Source organism: Procambarus clarkii, chromosome 31 (genome assembly GCF_040958095.1).
Source record: "Procambarus clarkii isolate CNS0578487 chromosome 31, FALCON_Pclarkii_2.0, whole genome shotgun sequence".
NCBI lineage: Eukaryota > Metazoa > Arthropoda > Malacostraca > Decapoda > Cambaridae > Procambarus > Procambarus clarkii.
Genome location: NC_091180.1, coordinates 7,698,306 through 7,720,602, shown reverse-complemented (window position 1 = coordinate 7,720,602; position 22,297 = coordinate 7,698,306). Strand labels below are relative to the sequence as shown.

Below are 22,297 nucleotides of genomic sequence, written 5' to 3'. Positions count from 1 at the left end.
TAGGCGTTACCAGAACTGGTCCGAGGTAAAGGACCAACACAGTCTATAATAAGTCTGTAGAAAGGTTCCGCAGGCACCTGGACGGGTGTCAGTGGTGCTCTGGGGATAGAGATGTTCGGTTTGCCTGCCATCTGACATGTATGACACTGTTTGACGTACTGTTTGACGCTATTTACCATACCTGGCCAGTAGTAGTCTTGACGGATTCCGTGGTAGGTCTGGTTAAATCCGTAGTGCGAAAGTGCTCCGTGGGCCAGGTGTAGAATAGTGGGCCGCAGGCTGGCAGGGATCACTAGTTGTTCGACGTTGGCCCAATCGTCCTCCTCCTTCAGTTTACTGGGTCTGTATCTGCGGTAGAGCAATTCGTTCTCTAGGAAGAACCCAGGAATACTGTCTGGTTGAGTCTCAGCCTGGAAGAATAATGGTGTCAAGGTAAGATCTTCCCTCTGTAACTTACGGAACTCCAACGTGGTCAGATTCGAGGGTAGTTTCTAAGGGTCTTGAGGGACAGCGGTAGCAGTACAGTCAGCTGGCTGTGGTCGTGCAGCTTGTGCACGGGTGGTCACTAAAACCGGAGGAGAAACTTCATCACTCTCTTGAACCTTTGCTGGAACATACTCAAAGATGGGATTATTCATTACAGAGGTACACACCTGGGGTTTGTCCATGACGATCAGGTTGGTCGGTTGCAGGTCTTCTGCCAAGTCGTTGCCCAGGAGAAGTTGCACTCCAGGCATGGGAAAAGGCTTTTCCCTGATGGCGACTTGGACTTCACCGGTCACGAAGGGACAATCCAGGTGGACTCTGGCGAGTAGATAAGGAGTGGTAGCAGTGAGGTCAGTGATGAAGACGGTTTCCCCGGTGTAGGCGATATTGGGCACAGCTGATTTCAAAAGGATTGATTGAAGAGCCGCTGTGTCCCTCAAGATCTTCAGTGTGAAACGTCCCTCCGGATCTGAACCGTTGGTAGAGGCAGTTCCAGGATACAGGTGTTTACTGAAGAGAGAAAGATCATTAACATGAACACCAACATTCATCACAGGCTTACCGGACTTAGGAGGAGTCTGTTTGGGTTTAGTGGATTCAGTATTACCTTTGTATTGAGACTTACCACATTTATCTATGCTATGTCCATAGAGTCTACAATACTTACAGTACAATTGCGAGCCAGCTTGATCGGTACTCACTTTCTCGTAACTGTACCAAGACTTCTTACTGGAAGGTGGTTCTGGTGTCAGCCGGTGGATGAGGCTGAAAGTGTCAGCCGACTTAGCACACTTTAGGTAGTCGGTCTCTTCTTTATCTGCTAAATATAAACGGACAGGAGGAGGCACACGCCTCAATAATTCTTCAACTAGCATGAGGTTGACGAGTTCTGCAAAGGTAGAGACATGTGCTGCTTCCACCCATTTCATAAAATATCTCCTTTTGGTATTAGCAAATTCTAGAAAGGTAGTGGTACTTGCCTTTAGGTGGTCACGGAATTTTCTTCGGTAGCTTTCGGTGGAGAGAAGGTAGGCGTCCAACACTGCTTGTTTCAGAGTCTGGTAGTCATTCTTAGACGCCAAAGTACTGAGTCTAATTGCAGCTCTACCTGTGAGATGTACTCTGAGAAGGGTAGCCTTTCTCGGTCGGCAGGCCAACTAAGTTGATTAGCAAGGGTCTCAAAGGTGGTAAAAAATACGTCGACTTCTGTCTCTACAAATGGTGGCATTAACTTACTTGCATGTGAGATATTGAAACTTACAGGAAGACTGGCGGTAGCTTGCTGGTGTTGAGTGAGGTGTGTAGTTTCCAACGCGAATTCTTGTTGACAACATTCCATAGCCAGAGCAGCTTGTTGTTTGTCATGCTCGCGTTGCATCTCCAGGTGGCGTTGTTTTGCTTCAAGCTGTCCTCGCTCACGTTCACGGAGTATTGCAATCTCACGTTCTTGGTCTTCTTTCCTCAAGGCAGCTTCTCGTTCCTTGAGGGCGATTTCATGTTCCTGTTCTTCTTTCCTCATTGCAGCTTCTCGTTATTTTTCTTCCTTTCGTATGGCAGTTGCTTCCCTTTGCTGCTCTCGTTCGATCTTGGCAAGTTCTAGTTTGAGTTTCATCGTTGCCAAAATCAGGTTTATCTGCAATAGAGTAAGTTTCGTGAGTTTCAGAGTCAATCTTACCTTCCTCTAAGAGATGATCCAGTAACAGGTTATGCAGTTCATTTTTGTTGGCTCCACGGGGAACATCTAGTTGATACTCATGTGCAAGAGTTTGTAATTCGATCCTCTTGGCACGACTTAAGGTCCCTATTTCACCTGCTGGATCTGCACGGAAAACTTGGAGACGAAACATGGTGAAATTAGCAAATAAATGTACAACGAATATACTGTTGTGATATGGTGAATGTCAGAAACAGGACAACGTGGCAACTGGTAACTATCCTGTGGAATCGTTAACAATTAATGTTAATTTCAAGATGGTAAATGATTAATAAATCAAGATCGCAGGAAATCTTGTACCCGGTACTCAATGTAAGAGGATAAGGGCAAGAAAATCCTACTAAGTAAGCGAAACTGAGTTTCTAAAACAAATGAAACATTTAATTGCCTCAAAAGTGAATTAGGTAGTCCAAGAATGTAGGCATACCTTGCCGAGTCTCTATAGGACAGAAGCAAGGGTTTTCCCACTAAATGAAATATGATACAGAATTAGCGAACTTTGTGCTAAGAAAAAAGAAAGCTAAATATCATCATCTCTGACCGACGTGTAGGGGTGCGAGGTGTCAACTGGTGACGAGAACTGCTGCTGAGGTCCCAATTCAGCAATAAAAGTTCGTGCTAGAGGAACTATGGCCCTCTTTATCCTCCTACCGTCGGATTGCAGAAGATTAGGTGCTCTTGACCCGGGGACAGACCACAGTACCAGGGTACCAATATGATGATCTGCCGAAAATATGAGAAATATCCTAGGGACAAAAGATGGTAAACACGAGTATTAACACGGAGGGAGAGATGACCAATTAAGAGAATGCCTGAGGCCTACAGTCACCACGTAATCCAAAGTTGTCTCACACTCACCACATGCTACTCTCGGAATGCACAATACACACAGCACCATATGAAAATAAAATTGAATATTGAAAATAGTGAAAAGCTACTGTACCAAAGCCAAATACGCTTACCACAAATTTACGGTCTGGTACTAGTACCTGAGTGAAGCTCCTTGGACAGGCCCCCATGAAATGTGACGGTAAAGTGTTGGAGTGTTGATGTTCGGCAGTCCTCCAATGGCAGGTGGCAATGCCTTGTCACACTTAGAGAAAAAAAGAGACTGCTTGCCTGTTTGTCTGTGGTAAGGTAATGGGAAGACACACAAAACACAATATAAACAATGAAATTTTAATTACTTTAGAAAACAAGATATGAACAAAGACAATCCCTTGGCTTACGTAAAATTTAAAACAGGTCAACAAACAAAACAACATGAATAATTAATGAATGTGAAATTTACTAAAATATAAAAGGAAGTGCAAGACAATAATAATGATAATCAGGTGCCGAGAATACTGGCTAAAGCTGCCACCTCCCTTAGTACACGACAGCCAGGGCTTAGTCTACCAGAGAGAGATGTCAACTTCTAAGAGCACAGAGATATTCTGAGGAATATGGCATGAGCTGGCCCAGACGTCGACTCAGGTAGAGGGCATGAGTGCAGGTGCGGTCGGCGATACACCAGCCAATCAGGAGCAGGCAGGCGGAGAATGGGTAGTTTGCTCGTTGACGACGGGCAGAGCCGGCGTGTCGGGTGGTGCAAGGTACGCTTTGCTTCCTGGGCAAAACGTTTGGCGATACTGGTGGACGTATCTTCAATATAGTATCTTGTACTTGTAAAATGACGTGAATGATATAGGGAAGAGCAGGCTCAATCTCTCTTGAAAGAGATTATCGTCACAATAAATATATATATATATATATATATATATATATATATATATATATATATATATGGAATATATATATATATGGACCATGCTGGAAAAAGTTGTTAACCTCTCCCTCAACGAATGCCAGTGGAAACAAGCCACTCTTCCTGTCAGGCTCGGTGGCTTGGGTGTCCGCACCGCCACCCAAATTGCTGTCCCAGCCTTCCTGTCTTCCTCCTCAGCATCAGATGACCTGGTTAAGGAAATTCTACCTGACACCCTGAGTGATGTAGCGGGGATACAGGACCCCCACTACACGGAATGCGACACGAAATGGGGTGCCATGACAGACCCAGCACTCAGACCAGCCATGCCGAAAGCCAAGAAACAATCCAGTTGGGACAGCCCCATTGTAGACAAAGAAGCCACAGCTTTGCTGGAGGCAGCAACAACCCCCAGTGATCGTGCACGCCTCACAGCTGTGCAGGCTCCCCATGCAGGGGACTTCCTTCTGGCAGTCCCTATGTCTGCGACAGGCACACGTCTTGATCCGCAGGAGCTCCGTATTGCAGTCGCTCTCCGCCTTGCTGCCCCTATTCACACTGTTCACAGGTGTATTTGCGGCGAGGCAGATGCTGACGAATATGGATTGCATGGCCTGCACTGTGGAAAATCGGGTGGTTGGCACACTAGACACGACGAAGTCAACGACATCATTAAAAGAAGCCTTGCCTCTGCTCAGTGTCCAGCGGAGAGAGAGCCCCGTAACCTACTGAACCGTGACTCTGTTAGCTTTGCCGGCCGACCAGACGGAATCACACTGCGTCCGTGGAAGGGTGGCAGGCAGTTAGCATGGGACTATACTTGCGTATCCACCCTGGCAACGACATACATCACCCTCTCTGCCGGCACGGCAGGAGCCGCAGCGACACACAGAGAAAAACAAAAGTCAGTCAAGTACAGGCAATTAGATCAAAGGTACAATTTCGTTCCAATAGGGTCTGAGACCCTAGGCCCATGGGGTGAGAGTGCAAGAAGGTTTCTTAAGGATCTTGGTTCCAAGCTCATTGACACCACAAGAGACCCTAGAGCAGCAAGTTTTCTCTTTCAGCGCCTCAGTGTCGCGATCCAGAGGGGGGAATGCTCGCTGCATCCTCGGTTCCTGCCCGGCGTCGGAGGAGTTCGAGGAAATCTACAGCCTCTAGGAAGCGAACTTTTTCTTGTGTCCTCTTAATGTTTATTTTTTGTATAAAATCAGATATGTAACTGTATAACCTTGCATAATAATATATATATATATATATATATATATATATATATATATATATATATATATATATATATATATATATATATATATATTTATATATATATGTCGTACCTAGTAGCCAGAACGCACTTCTCAGCCTACTATGCAAGGCCCGATTTGCCTAATAAGCCAAGTTTTCATGAATTAATTGTTTTTCGACTACCTAACCTACCTAACCTAACTTTTTCGGCTACCTAACCTAACCTATTAAGATAGGTTAGGTTAGGTTAGGTTAGGTAGGGTTGGTTATGTTCGCTCATATATCTACGTTAATTTCAACTCCAATAAAAAAAAATGACCGCATACATAATGAAATGGGTAGCTTTATCATTTCATAAGATAAAAATTTGAGAAAATATATTAATTCAGGAAAACTTGGCTTATTAGGCAAATCGGGCCTTGCATAGTAGGCCGAGAAGTGCGTTCTGGCTACTAGGTACGACATATATATATATATATATATATATATATATATATATATATATATATATATATATATATATATATATATATATATATATATATATATATATATATATATATATATATGTCGTACCTAGTAGCCAGAACGCACTTCTCGGCCTACTATGCAAGGCCCGATTTGCCTAATAAGCCAAGTTTTCATGAATTAATTGTTTTTCGACTACCTAACCAAACCTAACCTAACATTTTCGGCTACCTAACCTAACCTAACCTATAAAGATAGGTTAGGTTAGGTTAGGTAGGGTTGGTTAGGTTCCGTCATATATCTACGTTAATTTTAACTCCAATAAAAAAAATAGACCTCATACATAATGAAATGGGTAGCTTTATCATTTCATAAGAAAAAAAATAGTAAAAATATATTAATTCAGGAAAACTTGGTTTATTAGGCAAATCAGGCCTTGCATAGTAGGCTGAGAAGTGCGTTCTGGCTACTAGGTACGACATATATATATATATATATATATATATATATATATATATATATATATATATATATATATATTTGTATATTTTGGTAGCAGTCTTTCCTGTAGACATATATTATTAAATATGACCGAAAAAGTAAGATTAATAATTCTAACACGAATTTTCTCGATCTTTCGTACGTTTCTTTTCACTGTTGGTGGTAATTCAAAAATCAATACACCAAAATTCATTTTTATTTCTAGTCTGACGCGACACTTGAGCGCGTTTCGTAAAACTTATTACATTTTCAAAGACTTTAGTTTACACATACACAACTGAATAGAACTTACACATCTTCGATTTGTTTATATCTACATTTGAGTGAGGTGGATGGGGTGAGGTGGTATTAATAGGGTATTAAATTCCTAAACACAAGACAGAACACAAAACAATGGGTATTAAATGGAAGTGATTGTAGAAAGCCTATTGGTCCATATTTCTTGATGCTTCTATATTGGAGCGGAGTCTTGAGGTGGGTAGAATATAGTTGTGCATTAATTGGCTGTTGATTGCTGGTGTTGACTTCTTGATGTGTAGTGCCTCGCAGACTTTAAGCCGCCTGCTATCGCTGTATCTATCGATGATTTCTGTGTTGTTTACTAGGATTTCTCTGGCGATGGTTTGGTTGTGGGAAGAGATTATATGTTCCTTAATGGAGCCCTGTTGCTTATGCATCGTTAAACGCCTAGAAAGAGATGTTGTTGTCTTGCCTATATACTGTTTTTTTTGGAGCTTACAGTCCCCAAGAGGGCATTTGAAGGCATAGACGACGTTGGTCTCTTTTAAAGCGTTCTGCTTTGTGTCTGGAGAGTTTCTCATGAGTAGGCTGGCCATTTTTCTGGTTTTATAGTAAATAGTCAGTTGTATCCTCTGATTTTTGTCTGTAGGGATAACGTTTCTATTAACAATATCTTTCAGGACACTTTCCTCCGTTTTATGAGCTGTGGAAAAGAAGTTCCTGTAAAATAGTCTAATAGGGGGTATAGGTGTTGTGTTAGTTGTCTCTTCAGAGGTTGCATGGCGTTTCACTTTCCTTCTTATGATGTCTTCGACAAAACCATTGGAGAAGCCGTTGTTGACTAGGACCTGCCTTACCCTACAGAGTTCTTTGTCGACTTGCTTCCATTCTGAGCTGTGGCTGAGAGCACGGTCGACATAAGCGTTAACAACACTCCTCTTGTACCTGTCTGGGCAGTCGCTGTTGGCATTTAGGCACATTCCTATGTTCGTTTCCTTAGTGTAGACTGCAGTAGGAATGTGCCTAAATGCCAACAGCGACTGCCCAACACTCGCCCCATTAGTGAATCAGTGACTTCAAGCAACTCCAGCGCTATCTGCATCGCCTATATATAGTCTCGAACGAGCAGTTGACCTCAGAATATTCTAGTGCTCTAGAGCTGATGCTTCTATCTAAGCATACGTCCTGTATATTAGTAGAGGTTTCAGCCAGCCCACTATTCTCAGCACCTTTAACTAATTTTTGTTTTGCTTACTGTTGAGTAACGTAATCATTATTTTATTTTATATTGTGTTTTGTCTTTGTATATATTTTGATCCGCACTGTACATAGCTAAGGGATTATCTTTATTTTGTTTATATTTGTTTAAAGTAAATTAAAGTTCATTATTTATAAGATTTATTTTGCGTGTTTTTCCCTTTCACTTTACCACAGGAGACAACCGCCAAGCAGTCAACATTTTGTTTCTCTTTTTTTTTTTAATGTGATTGGCATTAACACCAGCCATAGAGAAGACTGCCTTAACACCTACATTTCTCGTCACAATATATATATATATAATATATATATATATATATATATATATATATATATATATATATATATATATATATATATATATATATATATATATATATATATATATATATATATATATATATATATTTTGGTAGCAGTCTTTCCTGTAGACATATATTATTAAATATGACCGAAAAAGTAAGATTAATAATTCTAACACGAATTTTCTCAATCTTTCGTACATTTCTTTTCACTGTTAGAGGTAAATCAAAAATCAATTCTCCAAAATTCATTTTTATTTCTAGTCTGACGCGACACGAGCGCGTTTCGTAAAACTTATTACATTTTCAAAGACTTTAGTTTACAAATACACAACTGAATAGAACTTACGCATCTCCGATTTTATATCTACATTTTAGTGAGGTGGATGGGGTGAGGTGGGATTAATAGGGTATTAATTTCATCAACACAAGACAGAACAAGAGGTGGCATTAATAGGGTATTAATTTCATCAACACAAGACAGAACACGAAACAATGGGTATTGAATAGAAGTGTTTGTAGAAAGCCTATTGGTCCATATTTCTTGATGCTTCTATATTGGAGCGGAGTCTTGAGGTGGGTAGAATATAGTTGTGCATTAATTGGCTGTTGATTGCTGGTGTTGACTTCTTGATGTGTAGTGCCTCGCAAACGTCAAGCCGCCTGCTATCGCTGTATCTATCGATGATTTCTGTGTTGTTTACTAGGACTTCTCTGGCGATGGTTTGGTTGTGGGAAGAGATTATATGTTCCTTAATGGAGCCCTGTTGCTTATGCATCGTTAAACGCCTAGAAAGAGATGTTGTTGTCTTGCCTATATACTGGGTTTTTTGGAGCTTACAGTCCCCAAGAGGGCATTTGAAGGCATAGACGACGTTAGTCTCTTTTAAAGCGTTCTGTTTTGTGTCTGGAGAATTTCTCATGAGTAGGCTGGCCGTTTTTCTGGTTTTATAGTAAATCGTCAGTTGTATCCTCTGATTTTTGTCTGTAGGGATAACGTTTCTATTAACAATATCTTTCAGGACCCTTTCCTCCGATTTATGAGCTGTGGAAAAGAAGTTCCTGTAAAATAGTCTAATAGGGGGTATAGGTGTTGTGTTAGTTGTCTCTTCAGAGGTTGCATGGCGTTTCACTTTCCTTCTTATGATGTCTTCGACGAAACCATTGGAGAAGCCGTTGTTGACTAGGACCTGCCTTACCCTACAGAGTTCTTCGTCGACTTGCTTCCATTCTGAGCTGTGGCTGAGAGCACGGTCGACATATGCGTTAACAACACTCCTTTTGTACCTGTCTGGGCAGTCGCTGTTGGCATTTAGGCACATTCCTATGTTCGTTTCCTTAGTGTAGACTGCAGTGTGGAAACCTCCGCTCTTTTCCATGACTGTTACATTTAGAAAGGGCAGCTTCCCATCCTTTTCCATCTCGTAAGTGAAACGCAGCACGGAACTCTGCTCAAATGCCTCCTTCAGCTCCTGCAGATGTCTGACATCAGGTACCTGTGTAAAAATGTTGTCAACATACCTGCGTATATGGCCGGTTTCAAGTTCATGTCGACTAAGACTTTTTGCTCGATGGTACCCATGTAGAAGTTTGCAAACAGGACACCTAGGGGAGAACCCATGGTGACCCCATCTACTTGCTTATACATGTGCCCATCCGGGCTCAAGAAGGGTGCCTCTTTAGTACAAGTTTGGAGTAGTTTCCTCAGAATATTTTCTGGTATGTCTAGAGGAGTACAGGCTGGATCACGATACACTCTGTCGGCTATCATCCCGATTGTATCGTCCACAGGTACGTTGGTAAACAGCGATTCTACGTCCAACGAGGCTCTTATCCCTGAGGCCCGTGTGCCCCGCAGTAAGTCAACAAATTCCTTTGGAGACTTCAGGCTGAAGGCGCAGGGAACATAAGGAGTCAGCAGGCCGTTGAGTCTCTTCGCCAGTCTTTACGTGGGTGTGGGTATCTGGCTAATGATTGGCCGAAGTGGGTTTCCAGGCTTGTGTGTCTTGACATTTCCATACGCATATCCTGGTTTATATTCCCCAATGATCTTTGGCAGGTGGAGTCCGGATTTCTTGGCGTTCACAGTTTCGATCAGTTTGTTCAAAAACAGTTTCGATCAGTTTGTTTGATCAAAAAGCAAAGGTCAACAAACTGATCGAAATTGTGAACGCCAAGAAATCCGGACTCCACCTGCCAAAGATCATTGGGGAATATAAACCAGGATATGCGTATGGAAATGTCAAGACACACAAGCCTGGAAACCCACTTCGGCCAATCATTAGCCAGATACCCACACCCACGTACAGACTGGCGAAGCGACTCAACGGCCTGCTGACTCCTTATGTTCTCTGCGCCTTCAGCCTGAAGTCGCCAAAGGAATTTGTTGACGTCGTGCAAATTATACAAATAAGTGTAATACACTCTATAGTAAATCACTTCTTTTCTTCACCTTAAAAGTACGAAAATGAGTTTTGGAGAACTCCTATTTCAATTAAGCCCTGATGATAAGAAAATAGTTAGAGGGATAGAAGCCCTAAACCAGAAAATAATAAATACAGAATATGCGGTCATATTCAATGAAACATGTTTGAAAGAAAACCTGCTGCCAGTATACACCAATATATATATATATATATATATATATATATATATATATATATATATATATATATATATATATATATATATATATATATATATTGTTGGAAATTTCCAACACTAATAAACTACTATTGTATTATAATACATCATCATCATTATATACTAACTACAGTAGTTATTAATTTCACTAACAGTAGTGTAGACATAAATTAAACTATTTCTTCCGCTATTCTGCGTATTAGTGCTAGAATTCTCATGAAATCGAGTAGCAAAATTGCGTCAGATAATGTCTAGATGGACACGTTTATTACCAATGTGTTAGAGAATTGAATGTGGTTCTCTAAAATTATCAGTATTCCGAGTAATAATTACCTACGGATAATATGACTCCCGATAATCTAAAACCGAGAGTTATTAACTGAAATTATTATCAAGTAGCAGTTTTATCTGTTACGTACGAATGCTATGGAGAATAAAATTCGTCTCCATTTCTCGTTTAAAACCATTAAACGAGAATATGATAATATTTAAGTCCCTATAATTGCAACCCAGTTCTCATTAACGTATTACATCCATAATTGCGTGGAAAAGAATTATCCGTGATTAATAATTTCTGTGGTGAATGCGAGAGACGGGTTGAGGGAAGGCGGAGACGCCATTGTACACAAGCCTTCCCAGGCGTGAAGAGTGGCGAGACACGTGGTAGTGACTGGGGAGTTTTTATCGACAAGAATTACGTTGATACCCGGTTAACAGTTAACAATTACTTATCCACATGTTCTATAGTGCCCGGCCAGTTAATAACGCGTCAACAATTGAAGCCACGACCCGTAATTACACTTACACAGCAGTGGACGCCTGGGACTGGCTGATGCGGTTTCGGCAGACCTCAGTATTTGATACGCTCATGTTAAGTATACCATTCTCGTTTGATGCATCATCCTAGATTGTATATTTGTGAGTAGTCTGTCGTTACACAGCAAGGATACCTAATACACAACGTTAGTTGAATTTCAACAATTTCTCCGTGTTCATGAATATTTGAAATAAATCGTAGCCTAATCAAATGCTACTTAAATTTCTCTGATTTCAGCGTGTATACGAGGAGTCGACAGGTTACAATACAATACAATACAATACAATACAATACAATTTTATTTAGGTAAGGTACATACATACAATAAATATTTACAAGGATTGTTTAACTTATAGGTATAGCTAGTACATACAATGCCTAAAGCCACTATTACGCAAAGCGTTTCGGGCATGATAAACTTAAATGACAAGCTTAATACTAATTGAGCATAATGAGTAGAATGAAAACAAGAAATGAAAACATAGATGAAAAAGCAGCACAAATACAATTATGTCGACAAACAGCGCTCTTTAAAGAAAAAAACAGACATTGGTTGACAATAGAAGGGTAAGGTAGGTTACAGGGAATTTATTAGGTATAGCTTCACTTTTAACTTAAACTGGTTGAGAGAGGTACAGTCTTTAACATGGTTGGGAAGGACATTCCACATTCTGGGCCCCTTGATTTGTAGAGCATTTCTAGTTTAAGTCGTACTCTAGGAATATCAAAACTGTATTTATTTCTGGTGTGGTGCTCATGGGTTCTGATACAACCTTCTATGAAGCTTTTGAGATCAGGATTGGCATTATAGTTTAGCGTTTTATATATGTATAATACACATGAGAGAATGTGCAGTGACTTAATGTCTAACATATTCAGAGATTTAAGTAGGGGTACCGAGTGATGTCTGGGGCCAGAATTGGATATTGTCCTAATAGCAGCTTTGTGTTGAGTAATTAGAGGACGTAAGTGATTTTGGGTAGTAGAGCCCCAAGCACAAATACCATAGTTGAGATATGGATAGATAAGGGAGTAATAGAGAGTCACCAGGGCAGGGCGTGGTACATAATATCTGATCTTAGAAAGAATGCCCACAGTTTTTGAAACTTTTTGATATGTTTAGAATGTGTCCCTGGAAATTAAGCTTGCGGTCAATGAGAATGCCAAGGAATTTGCCATCTAATTTGTTACAAATTTGGGTATTGTTTATTTTGAGATTTATTTGATTAGAGGATTTATTGCCAAACAGAATATAAAAGGTTTTGTCAATGTTAAGGGTGAGTTTGTTGGCAGTTAGCCACAGATGGACTTTATTTAGCTCAGTATTTACTGTGGCATTTAGAGCAAGGGGATCAGGACTGGAGTAAATGAAGGTTGTGTCGTCAGCAAATAGAATTGGTTTTAGAATTGGTTGTTTCTCATCATTCGTGATATTCACCTCGGGTTCTTTCTTTATTGGGATCCTGTGACCACGAGGACGAATGACGAAATGGCGTTACAGAAATCGTCTTACAGCTAAGACATTTTTTTCGTACAAATTTATCTAATATTATTACTGATTTCTATATAATTCGTATAGGATCTTTACATTGAATCAATTATTGTCAGAAATGATGATTTGGTAATTAATGTGTTTTGCTCTGACTGTTGCTCCAGTAATTCATAATCTTTAATATTCATAATTTGAGTTATCATATCTTTGAATCTATTACCACACTGGTTCCTAGATATATTTGAACTTCTAGAAATACCCCCCCCCCAATGTTAATATTTGAGGCTTTGACTTTAATTAATTAATAATACAGTCTATTCATTATTTTCAAGTGATTATTCATTTAATTAGTTTCCATAGACACTGGTTCTCTAGTGTCATTCTAATGATCACTATTATTCGTTTTCCCTCTTTTCTCAAAAGTGGGTGGTCCTTCGATTTATTTAAATACAATAACCAAATAATTGAATATCTGAGTCAAGCCCCAGAAATCCAACATATATATAAACTTGAGGAATTAAAAAAAGACATGTCATTGATCCATTTTATTTCATAACAATAGGGGTGCTGTTTTAGTGAGTGCATGTAGGGAAGCGCACACACACTCACCGAGCACTGGAGGCACTTATCTGGTGTTCCCTTAAGTACAGACGTTACACTGGGAGCATCATATCATCTTGTATCAAAACATAAAATTGATGAGGCTACTGGGACGGTGAATGAAATATATAATATACTATATACTTAGGGAAGCAGGGAATGGTACTTCAGTTTGAATTGGCCATGATTGGCATTTTTAGTTGAAAATAAATCTGAATATTCAGTAGACTTAATTTGAGTAGACTTAAGGATCCCTGCAGTAGAGTAGGGTTCATTCTCAACTCACAATCTAGAATTCCGGGTTCGAATCCCAGGCGGGACAGAAATAATTGGGGGAATTTCCTATCACCTAATACCCATGTCCACCTAGCAGTAAATAGGTACCCAAGAGTTAGTCAGCTTGTTGTGGATTTGCATCCTGGGCAGGGTCAGTAATTCAACCTTATTATGACAGTCTTGACTAGGCCTTGAGCCCACGGCTGTGATGATAACTAAGTACCCTGTGTATCGTTCCTCTTAATTATCTGTTATTTTCGTGATTGTGGTAGATAAGTTAATGGTTAATATGTTTAACAATTCATTAATGAGTTTTTAATTTAATTTCAGATCTATGATTTAAAAATATTCTTCTCTGCTCTTATCCAATGAATTCATTTGTCTGCTATCAAATATCTAGCTGTTAAGATTAATTAATATAGAGAAAGTAAATAATAATACCGTGGCTGGCTCCAACACATTAACCGATACTTTAGAAAATAAGAAAGGATAAAGTTCCGAAGCCTCGCCACTCCCTACCTACATTTTCAGGTGTGAGAGATGGTGTAAAAATAATCATTTAACCATGTTTCATAGTTCTCATATGATGATTTAGTCACTAACACTTGATTTTAAATTATTATACTCGAGCCTAGAACAAAAATGAAGGCACTTCCAGATCTTCCAGCTGCCATACTGGCATTTATGTAACATAAATCCTGGAAGACTGAAGCACTCAAAAGTCTGGACAGGTGAACATTGCTGGAACAACTGGAAAAAACCTTCAGGAAGAAATATAATAAATATTTATTAAATAATAGCATTGTTATTTGACTGAAAGATGAGAAATGCATAGGATTGAAAAGCCTAAACATTAACGTAGGACTGTTAGTATGTTTAGAAAATGTGTGAACTGTTTTGGTATAATAATACCATTATTATACTTCTGCGTCTGCTACTACCACTACCACTACAACCATTGCTACTACTACTGATACTGTTATACGTCTATTATAACTGATAGCCATACATATTCTTGAAAACAAAATCACAATACATAAACAAAGATAGCCTATGCATATGACATTTTTTTTCATATTTTCTTGACTACCAGCAATAATTAAGTTCATTTAATGTCTTGCATCCGCTGGTGTGTTGTGTACGTTCGCGACGGTCTCTGGATGGCTTCGCTTGTGCACAGGTGTAAACAAAACAAAATCTTGAAAGGGAAGGCTTAAAAAAAAGTCTATCTTAGTCAAGCCAGCCATCACTACTACCTGGATGGTTGTGGCTGCCCATATTCGGATTGGAAGGCCCAATCCCTACAACCTTGGATAGATGAGTGATGACTGTGCTAGTGGGATGCTTGAGGATTGATCAATATCTGATACTGTGATGGTTAAGAATGTTTATATTTCCACTCTTGCATGTGGCTGAGTGATCAATTTCAGCTGGTATGGTAGTTGAGGAGTGATCTATTTCAGCTGGTATGGTAGTTGAGGAGTGATCTATTTCAGCTGGTATGGTAGTTGAGGAGTGATCTATTTCAGCTGGTATGGTAGTTGAGGAGTGATCTATTTCAGCTGGTATGGTAGTTGAGGAGTGATCTATTTCAGCTCATATGGTAGTCGAGGAGTCATCTATTTCGGCTGGTATGGTAGTTGAGGAGTGATCTATTTCAGCTGGCAGGATAGTTGAGGAGTTATCTATTTCTGCTGGTGAAGTGGTTGAGGAGTGATTATTTCAGCTATTAAATTCGTTGTGGAGTGATCTATTTCTGCAGGTGGAGTGGTTACGTAGTGATCTATTTCTGCTCGAGGAGTGGTTGATGAACAATCTATTTCTGATGGAGGGATTGTTGGAGAGGAATCAGTTTGCTACTGCAAAAGCGGGAGGCATTACTCCTGCAGAATGATCTCCGTCTGCCTCAACACCTCCTCCCAAGCCTTGTCAACATCATACGGCTCCGTCATACTTGAACATACAGCAAACCTGTCAAATATTTAAGTGTTAAGCTCAAAAATAACATAAATCATACATTACTAATCATTGGAGAATCAACATGTTTGTGTTTATAAATTAACATTTGCTTTTAATTTGAAATAATATATAAATATTCAAGAATTTTTATATATTATTTTTTGTTGCATTGTTGTTTTGAAACATGACCAGACCTGGTGAAATGTGATCTGAAATGATGAAACATGACCTGACCAGATTAATATGACTTAAGATGAATCATGGCTAGACGTGATAACACATGAGCAAAAGTGAAGAGACATAATTATATGATAATCTGCTGAAACTTGTCCTGACCTGATGAGACATGACCATAAAAGAACAAAACATGATCTGACCTGATAAAACACGATCTGACATGATGACACATAACCTGACTGATGAAACATGACATGGCCTGAGGAAATATGACGTGACGGGATGAAACAGGACCTGACCTGAGGAAATATGACGTGACGGGATGAAACAGGACCTGACCTGAGGAAATAGGTGCTCCTGATCTTGGAAGGGACGAGGTGAATGACACCTCCAGCGTTGAGGTTCTTGAGCAGCGCCTCGTTGACCTCGTTGTCTCTCTGTAAAGTTATCACAACGCGTTATCACAACCCAGATATTATCTTCATGTGTTTAATATATAGTTACCTTGAACAGGTACAGATTTTTGTCTTGACACAACACGGTCTCTGTCTTGACATGACATAGTCTTTGTCTTGACATGACACGGTCTTTGTATTGACTTAACACCGTCTAAACTTTCATATGACATGGTCTTAGCATTGACACAACATGGTGTTCACCTTAACACGACAGTGATTATTTAGCATGAATTGTTTCCATATTTCTGATGTTCCTTTTCAATTGTGAAGAAAGTTGAGAAATTTCACTTTTTAATTAAAGTTAATTTCACAATTTTATTGGACGTGATGAGTGATGCTAAAGAACGCATTTGGCTGAGTCTACGGAGATAGAGAGAACGGGAACACACATTAACTGGTTCGATGGTATATATTCTATGTGGAATGACGTGAAAGGAGATACTATCTAGTCGAGGGGACTCGGGCTGACTGACTCTGTATTCCCATTGGTGGGCTGAGGTGGTCAGTGTGGTGAGAGATGGAAGCTATGACTGTCTTGTGATAGTGGAGGGCACCTAGCTGCATGTTGATAATTGGACGAGTGTGTTCAGTCATAGCCAGGACAATACACATTCATTTCATATTGTTGACATATTTAAGGATGAAATACAATAGTTTACCAATAGAATATTTAGATACATTGAGTATCATTAATAATCTCAAAATTTATGCCTCCAAAAAATATATTTATTAAAGAAGGGATTCCTTAATGCGGATTTCCAAATATGTTTACTGATATACAATTATTTCAACACACAACCAGACCATTGCCAAAGATATTCTGACCAATAACGCCAACATAATCTATAGAGATATCGACAACAGAAGAAAAGACGTAGACAAAGCACTACACATCAGTCATCTAATCAACAACAGCTGGCTTACGCCCAGATATGTATCCTACCCGGGCGCCCCCTCCAGGAGGACTGGTCGATGACCGGGCCGCGGGGACGCTAAGCCCCGGAAACACCTCAAGGTGACCAAGGTACCCTCCTCAAGACCAGGATAGACAGCTCACACCTCACCCACTGCCCCAGCTGGGTAATGATAGACAGCTCACACCTCACCCACTGCCCCAGCTGGGTAATGATAGACAGCTCACACCTCACCCACTGCCCCAGCTGGGTAATGATAGACAGCTCACACCTCACCCACTGCCCCAGCTGGGTAATGATAGACAGCTCACACCTCACCCACTGCCCCAGCTGGGTAATGATAGACAGCTCACACCTCACCCACTGCCCCAGCTGGGTAATGATAGACAGCTCACACCTCACCCACTGCCCCAGCTGGGTAATGATAGACAGCTCACACCTCACCCACTGCCCCAGCTGGGTAATGATAGACAGCTCACACCTCACCCACTGCCCCAGCTGGGTAATGATAGACAGCTCACACCTCACCCACTGCCCCAGCTGGGTAATGATAGACAGCTCACACCTCACCCACTGCCCCAGCTGGGTAATGATAGACAGCTCACACCTCACCCACTGCCCCAGCTGGGTAATGATAGACAGCTCACACCTCACCCACTGCCCCAGCTGGGTAATGATAGACAGCTCACACCTCACCCACTGCCCCAGCTGGGTAATGATAGACAGCTCACACCTCACCCACTGCCCCAGCTGGGTAATGATAGACAGCTCACACCTCACCCACTGCCCCAGCTGGGTAATGATAGACAGCTCACACCTCACCCACTGCCCCAGCTGGGTAATGATAGACAGCTCACACCTCACCCACTGCCCCAGCTGGGTAATGATAGACAGCTCACACCTCACCCACTGCCCCAGCTGGGTAATGATAGACAGCTCACACCTCACCCACTGCCCCAGCTGGGTAATGATAGACAGCTCACACCTCACCCACTGCCCCAGCTGGGTAATGATAGACAGCTCACACCTCACCCACTGCCCCAGCTGGGTAATGATAGACAGCTCACACCTCACCCACTGCCCCAGCTGGGTAATGATAGACAGCTCACACCTCACCCACTGCCCCAGCTGGGTAATGATAGACAGCTCACACCTCACCCACTGCCCCAGCTGGGTAATGATAGACAGCTCACACCTCACCCACTGCCCCAGCTGGGTAATGATAGACAGCTCACACCTCACCCACTGCCCCAGCTGGGTAATGATAGACAGCTCACACCTCACCCACTGCCCCAGCTGGGTAATGCCTAACTTCACTTCGTCTTCATTTCTATCCACTTTCCCTCTCAAGTTATTGAGAGTTTCAATTAATTAAATGCATCATTTATCATTGGGACAATTTTAAAATTCCTTTTAAAATTCATTTTAAAATTGGAGAGCGTGCTAAATAGGCACCTTTCCTGAGCTCTGATGATCAAATTTACAAACAAGCAGTCCTTGTGGCACAGTGGTAAGACACTCGCCCGGCACTTTGCGAGCGCTTTGGCCTGGGTTCGTATCCTGGCTGGGGAGGATTGACCGGGCGCCAATTCTTAATTGTAGCCTCTATTCACCCAGCAGTGAATGGGTATCTGATTGTTAAACGATTTGGCGGGTCGTATTAAAGAGAAAATTAAGATTAAAGACCTGCCCGAAACGCTATGCGTGCTAGTGGCTTTATAAGAATGTAAGAACTCTTGTATAAATAAATAAATAATAAATAAATAAATAAAAAAGTAGATAGTATCACCATAAGTTCCCCCTCCAGGTGTACTATTTGTAAATAATTATATAGTTACTATACAGGTACCAGACGTCACCCGTAGGTATGGTGATGATATAGTCCTGTCAGTACCTGCAGCACAAACACTTCCTAGCAGTCCGCATTCATACTCAACACGGGCAGATGATCATTGGTACCACATACATTCGTCCAAACTTAGGTCTCCCCCTACAGGACCTAAACACTCTCTTCAACCACACACACATACCAGTCTTCCTCCTAGCAGACCTAAATGCAAAACACCAAACATTCAACCATCGCCAACACAACATGCACGGTCAACAACTACACCAACTCCACCAAAACAAACACCTCACCTTCCTTGGCCCCGACTTCCAAACAACCTACACACACAATGGAACTGGGAGACCAGATCTCATCCTCACCAACAGAGCAGGCACCCGCCTCCAACACTACATCACACCCGGACCCCTCACTGGCTCAGATCACATACCCAAATCACTCACACTCTCCAGCAACCCCATGCTCATCCCAGCCACCCCACAATATGACTATCAAAATGCAGACTGGGAAGCCTTCAAACAACACCTAACTGCCAGCACACAGCCCTACAACTTCCAAGACAAACCACACACAGACATAGATTCCCAAATCCTCACCATCCAGAATAACATCATACAAGCAGCTGATGCTACCATTCCAAAAACTACCCACAAAACCAGATACTCCTTTTTTCCTTCGATCAGAACAAAAAGGCTACTCTCCTGCTATCACAACAGATTCACCCACAACCTTCACAGATACAACCAAGTAAACACAGACCTCACTATACTCAAAAACCACATACTCAACAGCCTTGACCAAGACCATGCTAACCACTGGGAGAAACTCATACATAAAGCTGAAATGGAAAGAAAAACAACTCCACAACAATTTTGGAACTTCATAAAGAGGATCAGGGGAAACTCCTCCTCTTCTGTCTTTACATACATCACTCACAACAATCAAAACTACACCGATCCCTCAGAAGTAGTAGACATATTCAAACAACACTGGCAGGACATCTTCAATCCCCACCCCCCACAGCCAACAGCAATACAAAACATAAACAGAGTAGAAACATGGATCCGACACAACCCTCATGCCATCACACACTACCCTACCATTGACCTCACGACACTAGACGACTTAGAAAGTGACCTCACAGAATCAATACTACCTGAAGAAGTTAAACTCATGCTCAAGAACATCAGACGTAAAGCCCCAGGAGCCTCTGGCATTGGCCAAGCTCTCCTCAAGCAACTTCCAGACCCCCTAATCTTTGCACTCACAGACGTCTACAACGTCTCACTAGCATCAGGATATTTCCCAAGCCCAAAGAAAGCCACAGCAATCCTCATTCCAAAACCCCAAAAATCCCCGACAGACCCCAAGAACTACAGACCGATCAGCCTACTAGAGACACTAGGGAAAGTATACGAAAAACTCATTAATCATAAACTCAGGAATCACCTAGAACACAAAAACATATTGACAGACAAACAATTTGGCTTCAGACGACACCGCTCAACACAAGACGCACTGAACATAATAACAAACTACCTCTCCATAAATAAACACCAGAGGGCCAAGACGGCCCTCATTGCAAAGGACGTCGAAAAGGCTTTTGACACAGTATGGCACGACGGCCTACGTTACAAACTCTGCACTCTATTTCAACTATCTGACAACATGCAGAGGCTACTTTGCAGCTTTCTAACAAATAGAAAGATGCAAATCAAGTTCCTCAGCAAGCTGTCAGGTTACTTCAACCTAAATGCAGGTGTCCCCCAGGGCTCAGTTCTCTCACCAACCTTATACATACTCTATATAAACGACATCCCTGACCCAATATACTGGACATCAATGACCCTTTGCTACGCTGACGACGTAACCCAACTGATCACAGACTATACGATTAACGCCCTCACACGGAAAGCACAACTAGAAATAGACAAAGTCACCCTCTGGGAACACGACTGGCGAATAAAAACAAACCCCAACAAGTCTAAAATTACATACTTCTTCTACAACAAACGACGTAACCCTGACCCAGTAAAACTCTACTATCAATCACCAGATGCAACCCAGATCCCAAGAGTCAACAACACCACAGTACTTGGACTCACATTAGACTTTAACCTTCGCTTTCACACACACATAACACCCAAGACAGCTATAGCCTCAAACGCTCTATCAAAACTCTTCCCACTCAAACATGCCTCCCAAGCCACCAAGCTCTATCTATACAAAACACTTATTCTCCCACTCCTAACATATGCACCGATCCCACTCTCACTTGCAGCACCAACAAATAGGAAGAAACTCCAGCGTACCCAGAACAGGGCTCTGAGATGGGTGTTCGATACCCACTAGCAGGACTTCACCACCAGTGAGGCCCTGCATGAGTGGGCGAACATCCCACCTCTGAACATAACCTGGGATACTATGGGGAAGAAACACATTAACAGAATTCTCACCTATCATGACAACTACAACGCGTTCCTCAGAAACGTCCTAAGTAGACCCAGACATACGCACAACCTCTTTAACCTGATCGACGATCCACCTCCTGCTCCGTCCTTTACATAACCCCTCTCCTGTAATATACCACTACTCAAATCACCAAACTTCCAACTATAGCCTCCTAACTCTTCTCCCCCCTCTTTAGGAGTGGGGGGGGGGGGGGACCAACTAGCTCCCGTTTTCTGGTGCCTTGGGTGGGGGCACGATGCTGATTAGCAGATCCAAGACCACATCTGGTGTGAGCCTCCAGGGCACACCCAGCTGAGGGCTGCTGTCTCCGTGGGTGCTCAGAAAGACGAAATGTTGTCACAGAGATCCGATTCCTTGCCTTCACTGCCTAGTCTGGTCATAACGATTTCAATGCCATGCAGCTGGGTCTAGCCCTGGCACTTTACCTCATACTGAAAACCCTTCCTCTCACCCCCACTAATTCTTCCACTATCCCCACTTCCACTATCACCCATTAGGGTATCTTGACCTATATTTAATTCATTCATTCATTCCCGATACATGGTATAGCATAAAGAAGCGTCTGAGTCAAGTCTAGTACTAAATACACTTATGAGGTGGAGATGATGGTGAGCTGCCTGGTCTAGATGTAGCACTCTGTAAGGAATGGTGGCGCTGGAACTCATGCTATGGAAATTAACACA

At 41.6% G+C, this 22,297-nt stretch overlaps 1 protein-coding gene across 1 annotated transcript in view; it reads right to left on the bottom strand.

The window, feature by feature from the left end:
* Positions 1-13,444: 13,444 nt before the first annotated feature.
* Positions 13,445-22,297, bottom strand: part of Ddc (aromatic-L-amino-acid decarboxylase) — a gene marked incomplete in the record, with an annotated part of 139,812 nt that continues 130,959 nt past the window's right edge. The window contains 2 exon segments of the mRNA XM_069334327.1: positions 13,445-15,759; positions 16,264-16,361. Of these exon segments, the coding sequence (XP_069190428.1) occupies positions 15,666-15,759; positions 16,264-16,361 (192 nt within the window).